At 40.9% G+C, this 12,851-nt stretch overlaps 1 protein-coding gene across 1 annotated transcript; it reads left to right on the top strand.

The window, feature by feature from the left end:
* Window positions 1-4,185: 4,185 nt before the first annotated feature.
* Window positions 4,186-9,076, top strand: LOC144708668 (defective in cullin neddylation protein (DUF298)). Its single transcript, XM_078582081.1, has 9 exons — window positions 4,186-4,342; window positions 5,452-5,536; window positions 6,047-6,121; window positions 6,203-6,239; window positions 6,337-6,420; window positions 7,344-7,404; window positions 7,475-7,581; window positions 7,686-7,751; window positions 8,814-9,076. The coding sequence occupies exons 1-9, from the start codon at window positions 4,204-4,206 to the stop codon at window positions 8,904-8,906; spliced, it is 747 nt and encodes a 248-aa protein (XP_078438207.1). The 5' UTR covers window positions 4,186-4,203; the 3' UTR covers window positions 8,907-9,076.
* Window positions 9,077-12,851: the final 3,775 nt, after the last annotated feature.

Below are 12,851 nucleotides of genomic sequence, written 5' to 3'. Positions count from 1 at the left end.
GTTGATCCTATGGCCATTAATGAAACATAGTGGGTGCTCTTTGGTGCAAAAAAATTCACTGAGTTGCTCTATAAAAATCCCTCAATGATATTAGACTGAACTGATCATGTTAATTTTCGTAACAGTTGTGTAAGTAGCTTTTAGACCTGAGAAAGCAAAGATGTCTTGTTGATGGGTGATTATTCTTTGACCATGACCTAGATATTCCTAATCAAAAAGATGATTGAGTAGTCTAGGTGGGATTTTTTACCCTTGGTATAAGAGGAGAAAGCTCAAGGAAGATGGTGCAATGAAGTCTTTCACCAAGGTAGTGTAATATTAGAGAAGAGTTAGCTGATGATTTTTAACTACAGGATTACTAATTTTGATGATTTATTAGGGTTTAATAGTTTACGACACCCTAAGCTATTATAGGAGTGTCAAGCAGTTGTGAGACTATACGTATATGGTAACCGGTGATAGAGAAGCTCTATGAGTGAGATTATACGTTTGTCTATATCTACAAGAGCACGAGGTGTGGCTTAGCACCTCAAGGGATAAAAAGTCAACCTATTCATTGGGTTAAATAGATCTGTGATTGATTAATCTATATCATCATATATTTAAATAATTTAGGAGGTCAATAAAGGTTATAAGGCCATTGGCATTGTTCACACAAATGGTCTTTTAAATGTTGAAATATATACTTAAAGCTTGGGGGTGTTTAAATTCCCATATCATAAAAAGGGGAAGGCCTGAACAAAATTTGCCCAAACCAGATTTATTCAAGGCCTTGCCCTTATTCTCTCTTCTTCACTTGGCTTCTCTTCATTCTCGACGTAATTGAGATAACATAATGACAACAAAGGAGAGTGAGCAGGGCTCGTCCAGATGAATGAGGGGATTTGACCTCTCAAGAATCTCATTGATACAACTAAAGGTGTCCGACTTGAGCAGCTCAATATGTCTCACTCGAGAAAAAAATAAATCATGGTGAGATCTGTACACATGTGATTTGATCAATTGCTTTTGAATGATGTTATAATTCCGTTCAAAAACCTGTATATGAATCAGTATTGTTTTATTAGAATCAAGGGTATAGAACATAACAGTGGTATCAGATCCAGGTTCTGCCATCACTGGGATGAGAAACTACATCAAAATCGTGCCACATGGAGAGCACAAAGATGTTTTTCGTATTTGTTTTGCCAAACCCCATGACAGATCTAGTCTCCTTCCATTCCGAGCGCTTGAGGGCACTAACAGGCTTTGTTCAGATGCTGAAGGGGACCTTAAAGAGCAGAACAGGGCCTCATTCAGGAACAACGAGACCGTTTGGAGAGGCTAGGTCCTGTGGCAGGCTGCTACATTCTACCAAGCTGCGCCTCTTCGGTCCTTGGCTCCGATGATGGCTTAGACCCATAGTAGACCAACTCGGTCTGGTGGCCTAGTGGACGAGCTTGGTGGGAGAGAAGCGAAAGAGGGTCAGCATCTGGCAGAAACTGTTGATGAGTCTGACCCTGACACTAGTGGATGAGCCAACATCAGGGCAAGACTAAATAGTGCCCTTGACCAACTACCAGCCATCCATCTATGCAGCTCTCCAATGGGACTGGGTTTTTTACATGTCACTATTCATCAATGGGTAAATAGCACGGCACATCCCAAACCATGTCCAAAATCTGCGAATTAACCGTAGCTTTTTTTTGGCACGGTATAGCCCAAACTCGCTAAGTCGACTGCGATATATCCCGATGATGACGTGAAATCCATCGTGGCTGCCAGGTGGATCTCCCGCCAGATTTTGACCTGGCGGAACCCACCTGGCAGCCACGCTGGATTCCACGTCATAAGGGGATATGTCGACCTACCAAGGGTTTAACTTAAAGAGAGAGAGAGAGGCATTCTAGAGAGAGAGAAGGAGAGAGAGAGAGGCGGGCTAGAGAGAGAGAGGTTGTAGAAAGAGAAAGAGAAGTGTTCTAGAGAGAGAGGCATTCTATAGAGAGAGAAAGGGAGAGAGAGGCGCTATAGAGAGACCCGACCGAATCGAGTCGGTGCGGATCGGGAGAAGCAACGAGTAGACGCGGTCATCCGCCGGATCGACGAAGCCGTTCAAGCCTACCACTCCTCAGCAGCGCCCCCTCGCGCCTCTAAATTTCTGTCCGTGCCGTCGACTCCCCACGCTCCGCTCACGCCGGAGCCGTCTTTCGTCCCTGGCAATGGCCATCGGGCAACCCTCCAATCTCCCTCTCCAGGTGAGCAATCGGAAATCGATCTCCCTTCTCCCTACTCTCTTCATCTCTGGCGATGTTCTTGGACATCGCAGGAAGCGTTCCCAGCTCGGATTCCGTATCCCCGACCTTTTCTCTCAATGCGGGACAGCAAGTCGCTGTTCTTCCGCTCAGCGGCGCTTCCCCAGGAAGTCAGCTCAGAGAGCCGTCTTTCCGAGCGTCGTCCGCGGTGAAGATTCTCTTCGTGCAGCTGCCCGACTCGACTCCTTGGCAGGAGAGGGCCGAAGAGAGTCAACGGGGCTCAACCACACTGGTCAACGTGAGTAGCGGGCCGGCTCTGACGTCAGAGAGAAGACTGGGGCCGGGGAAGACGACTTAGACTTCAGCAATCTCTGCTTTGATCTCTCCAGCTCTGATCTCCACTTCTTGAACATCAACCTCGGCCCCAACGGCCTCGCCCAGGCTCCCCTGTAAATTGGCCAACGCTCAATCTCGGTGAAAACACCGTCTAACCGGACTTCTCGAGCAGGGAGGAAGCCGAGTCGAGGCAGCGGCTCGACCAAGAAGAACCCGGGGGCGAGAAAGGCTCGACCGACGGCGGAGGCGCCACGAAGCGCGTCAAGCTCTCCAACCCCGGCGACCCGCCCTCCCTCTGAACTCCGGACATTCCTCACGGACACTCATCAAGACCACATAAAAGAATAATGTAATTAGGGACATGCCAAAACTTCTTAGTTCATGTGGCATTTGTGTGCGATCTTGAGACTTTGCACATAAGAGGAACGAGGAAGAAGAAAAGGAGAGAACACGGGAAGGAGAAACGGCCTAAGCCGAAGATCTTTTATTAATCGGCAAGCTGATTAATCTCACTTTCTTTCTCTCTCTCCCCCCCCTCGCACTCTCTTTCTCGCATTCTCCCGCGCGATTCGATTCGGTCAGGTCTCTCTAGAGCGCCTCTCTCTCCCTTTCTCTCTCTATAGAACGCCTCTCTCTCTAGAACCTCTCTCTCTCTCTCTAGCCCGCCTCTCTCTCTCCTCTCTCTCTAGAATGCCTCTTTCTCTCTTTATGACGTGGAATCCAGAGTGGCTGCCAGGTGGGTTCCGCCAGGTCAAAATCTGGCCGGAGATCCACCTGGCAGCCACAATGGATTCCACGTCATCATGGGGATATATCGCAGTCGACTTAGTGAGTTTGGGCTACACCTTGCCAAAAAAAAGCTACGGTTAACTCGCAGACTTTGGACATGGTTTGGGATGTACCGTGCTATTTTCCCTTTATTAATGTAAGTTGAAATTATAGTGCAGGGATATGGACGGGACGATTTTTCCGTCCCATCCGCGAGGTTGGACGAAAACTGGGATGGAAATTTGTCCTGAGATGAACAGACGGGACGGTTTTCGTCCACTCGGAAGAAAAACCGTCCTGTTCGGAGGTCTCGGACGAAAAAACCGTCTCGTCCGCGTCCTCACTGATTTCGGACGTTCGATGGGACAATCCTCGTCCTGTCCTGTCCATCGCCCACGTCCCGAACGGTCCAGAACTAAACTAGTGCAGGGACGCAGACGGGACAGTTTTCTCATCCCAGTACAAAAAAATTTACCTGTCTGCGACGAAAATGTGTCCCGAGACGAACAGACAGGACGGTTTTCATCCACTTGGACGAAAAACTGTCCCGTCCGGAGGTTTTGGGTGAACAATTTGTCTCGTCCACGTCCCTGGATTGATTCCGGACTTCGGACGGGACGATCTTTCACATCCCGTCCCGTCCATCGTCCAAGTCCCTGACGATCTGGAAGTATGGTTGAAACTTATAAGGAAAAACAAAACCAATTTAACAGTAAATATACTTGGTATAAATAAAGTACAAATAGTTTTCAACAGACTGCGATTTCGCTCAAACTTCGATCGACCATGTTCGGGGCGGTCGAAAATTCGCCCACATGGGGCGAATTTCCGCCCCGATCGTTCTGTTGAGATTTTTCTCCAAGTTTAAATGGCGGTGCTACTACAAGAAAAAGAACAGTCGCGATCACCTTCCGCGATCTTTGCGCTCTGCAGCATGCCTCGCGCGTCTCGCAAAACGGATTCCGCTCCCGTCAGTTCTTCCACAGCGCAGGATTTCATCCGTTCTGGTACCGATCGCTGTGTTGATGCATCGGAATGCGTTTTTTTTGGTTTAATTTTGATGTTTTTTGGGTCGAGACGATCTTTATTGGTTGATTCCGGCGTGTTATTTTATAATTTTGGTCTATCTTGATCGCAATGGCTGACGCGGCCCTGGCGATTTCAGCTTATGCTCCTTTTTGATGATCCTACTGTTGTCGTGTTTTACTGTTGATGAGCACCTGCGGTTTGAATTCGGATTCCGCTCCCGTCAGTATTTTCACTGTGCAGTATTTCATCGGTTCTGGTACCGGTGGCTGTTAGACGCATCAGAATGCTTTTTTTTGCTTTATTTTTAACTTTTTTGGCGCGAGGCGATTGTGATCCGTTTATTGCTGCTTATTATTTTCGATTATTAATATATTTTGATCTCATTGACTGACACCGCCTGATGCACTTCTATCTTGATCCAATCGTTGTTTATTATCGGATTCCACTCCCTTCATTTCGTCCACAGCACCGGATTTCGTCCGTTCTGTTGCCTGTAGCTCTGTAAATGCATCAGAATGCCTTGCTTTGTTGTATTTTTTCATGTTTCTGGCACGAGAAGATCCTTATGGTTCAGTCCGGCTTATTATTTTCAAATTCTGACACATTTTGATCGTAATGACTGACACAGCCCCAGCCATTTCAGACTTATGCACCTTTTTTTTGATCTTATCGATTTTTCTTGTCGTTTCATTTTGCTGCTGAAGAACTGTGATTTTTCGCGGAATCATCGGCTTCTGATTCAGTCAGAAAGTATGTTTTGAATAGAGATCAATATCATTGAATTTGTTGTAGTGGCTAGAATGTTTCGTCAACGGATGAGTGCCAAAAAGGAACATTAAAAAAGACACACTCAGTCTTTCTTTTAGGACATGCTTTTCAACATTTCTTTTAACAAATCATGGACGTTGGATTCTAGATTTTTCTTTAACTTCCTCGGGTTGTTTCATGTCAGAGAAAACATTCACTTCCGTTATTTCAGTAATTATGCTCTATTCTTAGTTTGATTCCTCACTTATACTTGATTCTTTCTAGTTTTTTCTGGTTGTTTCCATTTATTCTGACTTAAGTTCTATCTTGTTCTTTTCAGTCTCTGGCAAAGTGATTTCCAAGGAGTTGGAGCGCATTGATGCTTTATTTCATGCATACTCAGACAGTTCTTCTGGCTTGATTGGGTGCGTGTCTTTCATCTTCTTCATCTTTCTCCTGAGTCTGGATTTTACGTGTTTATTTAACTTAATCTTTAATTTAGTTCTTGAACTAGGTAGATTCTAGGTTTACATTTATTTTCAGTCAAACATGCAGAAAAGTAAAGATTTCTAGTTTCTTGAATATCCCTTTAGTCGATTTGCTGATGCTTTTCTTATTGGTTATTTCATCTTCCACGGTTATGATGGGAAAGTGGTTGTCACAGACTGATTCCAGAAAGAGCTTTCTGGTTAATTCCAGAAGAAAATCATTTAGGAATCATTAAATCTGATATTAACATCCATCCAAAATTTTGAGTGACGACTACTGTGATAATAAATTATGATATTCCTCGATTATAAATTGATCCTTGATGACTCCCCGGTTATTGATCAAACCTACTAAGACCAACAGTTTTTTCTTTGGATCATATTATTGTTTATTTTTTGATTTCCAGTGATGTATGATTTCGTTCTTTCCCTTGTTGGACTGTATAGCCCTGAAGGAATAGAATCTCTCTGTTCAGATGTTGGGGTGGACCACACTGATGTCAGAATTCTCATGCTTGCCTGGTAAACCTCGTGAAATAAAATACTTTTTCCTTCTTACAATTTCATCTAAGTTGGGAATTGTTTTTCTCCTTTGTTTGCCAGGAAGATGAGAGCAGAAAAACAAGGTTACTTCAGCTTGGTATGGCCGTGTATATTGTGTTCTCCAAGTTATTCTGCCTGTCTATGAATTCGGTTAACTTTGGTTTAATTGTCTGTCATTGGTCATTGATACGCAGGACGAGTGGCGAACTGGTTTCAAAGCGCTTCGTTCAGACACTATCAGTAAGCTAAAGAGAGCTATGTCCGAATTAGAAAAAGAGGTGGGTTTTCTCTCTCACCTTCACTATTTCTCTCTCTAAAAATACATATACGTGTGGTTATCTGTGGGGCTCGTGGTGGACAAGTGTTTCTGTTGGTCAGGGTAAGACCTTGAAGAGGTGAGTCCTCTCTCTCTCTCATTCTCTCTCTTAAATATTTAACTCATGTGAGTTAGTTTTGGGGCTCATGCTGAACTAATTTACCATCTCAGTTTATGAGCTCAAAGAGGTGAGTATTTTCCCTCATTCTATCTCTCTAGAAATATCCATTTATATTAATGTGTACTATATTTGGGGCTCGTAGTTGACTAATTTACCAATTGTCAGTTTATGAACCCAAAGAGGTGGGCCTTTCATATGAACTCCTGGTGTGTTGGTCTCTTATAAGATCTCTCCTAGCTGATCTTCAACAATTTCTTGTGGGTTCTGGATGACGTGGATAGATCATTTCCAGACGAACTTACAGATTTCAAGAAAGTAAGAAATGGAATGCCACACGGTAGCTAAGAGATATGAATTGGAAGTTGGATCGTGCCGGATCAGTCACGATATCCACTGCAAAGGAGGATCTCCTTGCCCCAGCCCAGTCGCTGCCGCAACGTCTTCCCAAAACTAGACTCCGTCTTGTGTTCCTTATTTAAACACGTGCTGCTTGAAGTGGCACGTGAGACATGGACTTTCTTTCTTTGTTTTTCCATGGAATGCTTGGTTCATGTCAGCCTTCTCTATCTCACTCTCTCTATAGAAATATCCATACATATGTATCTGTGTTTTATTTGGGGCTCATGATGGACTAACTTACCTGCTGCCAATTTATGAACTCAAAAAGGTGGGCCTTCTCTGCCTATCTCACACACACTCTCCCTCTCTCTAGAAATATCCATGTATATTTAAAGCTCGTGGTGGGCTAATATATCTGTTCTCAGGTAATGACCTCGAAGAATTTTCCGGACTTCTATTCCTACGCATTCAGATATTGCCTGACAGGTAAAATTGACGAAGAACTCTGTTTCCAGTAGGCGACTGCGGGTAACATTTCTCTTTCCTTTCTCTGCAGATGAGAGACAGAAGGCCGTCGACATCGAGTGTGCATGTGAGCTGCTAAGTCTTATTCTGGGTTCTCTTTATCACCCCCAAATCAGCCGACTGGTTGAATATCTCAAGGTTTGAAGCTCCACTTAAGTGGCCCTAATATTAGCATGAACAGCATAAGGTCAAAAATATTTATTGTTCCTGATTTTTGTTCTTCTCATTTCATGTATGCCCAGTTGCAGACCGATTATAAGGGGATAAACATGGATCAGTGGATGGGTTTTATCCGCTTCTGCAAAGAGGTACCTACACTCTGCTTTCTGTGAACTTCCTTTCTCTTGATCTTTCTGTGTTCTTTGATGAAGTCCCCCGTGTTCTTGTTAAAATCCACCATATGTCCTTACGGAGGAATACGAAGATAGCAGAAGCAAGAGATAGAGAGAAAGAGAGGAGAGGGAGTGAGAGAAATAGAGAGGGAAAGTGAGAGGGAGAAGGAGAGAGAAAGAGAGAGGGAGAAGGAGAGAGAAAGGGAGACCGATAGAAAGAGGAAAACAGAGAGGGAGAGAGAAGAGAGAGGGAGAAGGGGAAAGAGGAAGGAGAGAGAGGAAGAGGGATAAAAAGAGGAAGGAGAGAGGGATAGGAAGAGGGAGAGAGGGAGAGGGATAAAAAGAGGAAGAAGGAGAGAGAGGGAGAAGGAGAGAGAGGATGAGGGTAAAGAGAGGAAGGAGAGAGAAAGAGAAAGAGAGAGGGAGAGGGAGAAAGAGAGGGGGAAGGAGAGAGAGGGTGAGGGTAAAGAGTGGAAGGAGAGAGAAAGAGAAAGAGAGAGGGATAGAGATAAAGTGAGAGAGGAGAGAGAAGGAGAGGAAGAGGGAGCGAGAAAGAGAGGGGGATAGGGATAAAGAGAGGGAGGAGAGAGAGGGAGAGGAAGAGGGAGCAAGAAAGAGAGAGTGAGGAGAGAGAGGGAGAGGAAGAGGGAGTGAGAAAGAGAGAAGGAAAGAAAGATGGTAGAGAGAAAGAGAGAGGGTAGAGAGAGAGAGAGAGAGAGAGAGAGAGAGAGAGAGAGAGAGAGGGAGAGAGGGGGAGAGAGAGAGAGAGAGAGAGAGAGAGAGAGAGAGAGAGAGAGAGAGAGAGAGAGAGAGAGAGAGAGAGGGATAAGGGGAGAGAGGGAGAACGAAAGAGAGGCAGACGGAGAGAGACGAAGAAGAAGATGAAAGGGCATGAAAGAGAGAAGAAGAGAAGAGGCAAAATAATTAAGAGCCCAGGTTCCCTAAACATCTATAGTAATAAGAAACCTTGAGGCAAATTACAAACAAGTGCCTACCTAACACCATATAATTGATAATCTTTTATTCTCCTTGTCGCAGATAAATTTTCCCTCTCTGGATAACTACAACTCTGCCCTTGCTTGGCCCCTTATTCTAGACAACTTTGTGGAGTGGATGCAGGAGCAAAGGTGACTGCAGAGGTGAGAATGAAGTCTTACGATTTTTCGCCAATTGGGCATTCTTTCTACGATCTTCAAATGGCTTCTTGATTGCTTGAAATTGCTTCATGAAAATTTCAATATCCTGATTACAACCACAAGAAACTTGATTAAATGCATCATATAGAGGGGCATTTCTTTTCATTGATTTTGACACCAAAAATCTCATAACCAGTTTCTAGTGAAAATCATACAACTCAATTCAGCATAATGTGCTGGTTATTTTTTTAATTTTTGAAGTTTGTCTCTCTACATCTAATAAAATTTAGATTAAAGTTAGCAAAATGAGGTAATCTAGTATGTAAGCATAAGGGCTGTTACCGGATTCGGAAAGTGGAATTCTTTTAAGAAAAGATCATAGTAATGTGGATAACTGGGAGCCATTTTCACACATTTTAAAAAAGATCTTAGTAATGTGTATTTCAACTTCAAACACCATACTTTCCTGATAATATATCCACATTTTGGAATCAGTCCTGCAAAACAAAGAAATCTGCTACTTTAGCTCTTGCATTTTAGTGCATTTGTTATTTCAACATATGAACAATGTTGATTTAAATGGGATCGGAGGATAAATATGTTTCTAGATTCATATCTTATGATCATTTTGACATCATAAAGTGGAAATTACTATTCCTGGTAATGCTTGTAGAAAAGATACCAGTGTGAAATCTGAAAATCTGTTGGGGAGCGTTGGGCCAGTATGTCGCCGAACTTTGAAGATGTTTTTGAACTTGAATTTTATTTTAAAAATCAGGCTATTGTAAATTGAATCAAAGTAGCTCAAGGTTTTTAAAATAATTTTGGGGATTTTAATAGAGTTAAAATTAAGAAATAGTAATTATATTTATTAATATTAATTATATCTAAAAACCTAAGTGCTTTGGCAGCATTGGGTGACGTTTGATGGAGTGGGACAGAAGAATGAAATAGCCCAGCTGAATGCCATGAAAATGGAGGTGGATACGTGATGATAAATAGCAGAGCTAGCGAATAGAATAGAAATACCAAGCCTATCCTTGATAATGATAGCCCAGGAAAATGTCGAAGACGTGAGTGAAAGAGATGAAAATCACACTAACCTTATTGTCACGTGCCCAACAGGCTGAGTGGTGCTTTCTGCTCACGAGTCTTGATGAAGACGACATTAGATTTTGCCACCAGAAATAATTAGAGAATTCAACAAGTATATATTAGAAGGTGAAACTTTCTTCTTCATAACTTTATCGTTGAAAAATTCCGTAAAAAGATTATAAAATAGGAAAATAAAACGTTTAAACATTTAAGTCACTCCAAAATTATTTTTAACTTTAGAACTATTTTTTACCGCATTTATTGTTATACGTTTTTTAAAATTACGAAAAAATAAAAAAAATCGGCCCTCATTCAAAAAGATAGTGCATTGATTATTGTTTTAATGAAATAAATCTGTAAAATATATGATGTTAATATAATAAATATCTAATACCATAATCATAAGCAAGGTCACTTAAAGTGAGTAAGTTCAAAGAAAAAGTTAATTTTTGTAAAAATTGAACATAAAGAAGTCCACACGTGGAAGTATAAGATATGAAAATATTTCAAAATATGAAAATACTTTAGAGAAAAAAGAAATTCAGGGGTATAATGATATGTAAAATTCTGGGGTATAATGATACCTGTAAAATATATGACAAAACAGTCATTTCAAATTCTGGGGTTGAATGATATCTAAAAAGCTAATAATAGGGATCCCTAAGACCATGATTAATTGTAAAACAGTAAATTTTGAAATTAGATTCGATTAGTTCAAGCTTTGAATTCTGTTCATTAGTCGATGTAGTGTTGAATGAGTTTATATAAATTTAATGGCTGGTGAAGGTGTATAATGAATTTGTGCAATGAACCTGAAGTATGTATTGTTAAAATATCTGGTGATCGATAGAGGGAAATTAATGGATGGTTGGAGCAATCTGAGGTATGTAAATACGATATCATATTACAACTTACTGATGATTTTTTTAATATAGATGTGTTTATAAGTTGGATTATTGAAGTCACATTATTATCTATTAGAAATTATGAGTTAAAAAGAATATCTGTTACTAACTTTGGTTTTGAGTTCTTGGACTCTTTGGTCATCTATACCAAGTTATGTTCTTTTGAAATTTCTAAAATCCATTATTGCAAACATTTTGATATCACACTGTGTTTTGAAGGATTTAACGTAGCTCTTACTGTACATGAAGGAGGTACACACCATCAGAATTGGTATGAATGACCAGTAAGTTTTATATAACAGAAACACAAAGAAGTAATAATGAAATACCTGGTATTTTTTAACTTAATTGGATCCTAAAACTAGTGTTACTGACTAAATTATCAAAAAACTAATCAATGAAATAAAAGATATTAAATATCTAAGAATAGATGTAATAAGTAATATAGAAATTCTCCAATGTCTATAAAGTTTGCATAGAAACAAGCATTAAAAAGGGAATAAAAGTTAATATTGAAAGTCGATGCATTCAAAGATTGTGGTTTTGTAAGTGGGTCCACAATCATGGAGTCTGTTATTATGTGGTCTATAAATAATTTTACATTCTGAATCCTTTCATTAGAAAATAAGAACTTGATGTATACGTGATAAAATGATAAATGCATAGTTATTTTCATATTTTTTAGATTATTTTGGTCTTATTAATCTTGAATTTATCATGCTATTGTTGGGATCAACTGAATATTTATGCATCAGCTATAAATTCCAGTTTCGGCATATTATGGCTATTTTTAACTAACCTCCTTGACTTTTTTCAAACCAATCAGTTTTTTTACTGATGAATACTTTATAGTTCCACTTGCACAGAAAGTTACATCAATAAAATTAATGAGCTAAAGAATTTTTGGAAGCTCATTGATTATGAAAATGGATCTGAAATGGTCAAATGGTGTTGTGGGCATTCAAAAGAGAACAATCAGACGAGAATGGGCCACGATCTTACCTGCCCATTTTGGATCTCAAGGACTTTACAAAAGAAGGAAGCTGAAAATTACAAGAAAAAGCTTTCAACCAATGGGAAAAAAGAGGCAAAATGGCAATGAAAGAGATTAGAAATGACCAAAGGGGTATTTCAATAATTATTCCTATGTATAAATACTCTATTCCCCTCTCATTTTACTTCATTCTGGACGTGCTCTAACAAGTGGCTAGCCAGCAGGACAAGGCGTATTTCATAATCTAGGTTGCTCAACCTACTTGATGTAAGTTTGTCAAAGTTTTAGTTCAATCTCATATCTTGTTTGCATTGAAAAATGCCTAATCCTGGCAAAATATAAGGATCCATACTTGGGAGGAAGCATTGAGGGATCGATAGGCTTACATTAAGGTAAGAGGAACTTTGATTTCCATTTTCCCATCATTCTCTATCAATTTCCCCTTTGATTCCATTACTTTCTCACTCTAAACACTTGTTTTTCCTTGTTACTCTCCCTAGAATCATTTGTCTCTCTCTTAACCTTCATCCATACCTATAATTCATTCCCCAAAAATTTTATTGAGAAACCCAACCATTTTCACCTTCAAATTCCCTTCAAACTTTTCCTACATCATTTCTTCACTTTCTCTCTCTATCTCTTCATTTTGACCACTTTCTCTCTCTAGACCCATTCCTTTATCCCTCTAAAATCTATGTCTATCTCTCTCTAGACCCTCCATCAGGTTTCCTCTTTCGTGTCTCTAGAAAATAAAAAAAACATTTTTTACATGTGAAATCTGGATTTCCCATCCCCTGCAGCTAACGTGCGATGGTGTGCGCTGCACAGCAGCGCGTGAGCCGCAGAGCACCCCTTTGCCCGCCAGTCGTGCGCGCGTGCCACGGCGTGCCCGCCAGGCATGAGGGCACTCCCTCCAACAAGACTTACATGAATTTCGGCTAAGTCT

Source organism: Wolffia australiana, chromosome 10, assembly GCF_029677425.1.
Source record: "Wolffia australiana isolate 7733 chromosome 10, ASM2967742v1".
NCBI classification, from domain to species: domain Eukaryota; kingdom Viridiplantae; phylum Streptophyta; class Magnoliopsida; order Alismatales; family Araceae; genus Wolffia; species Wolffia australiana.
The sequence above is the reverse complement of the archived record's forward strand: the minus strand, read 5'-3'. Positions and strand labels throughout refer to the sequence as shown.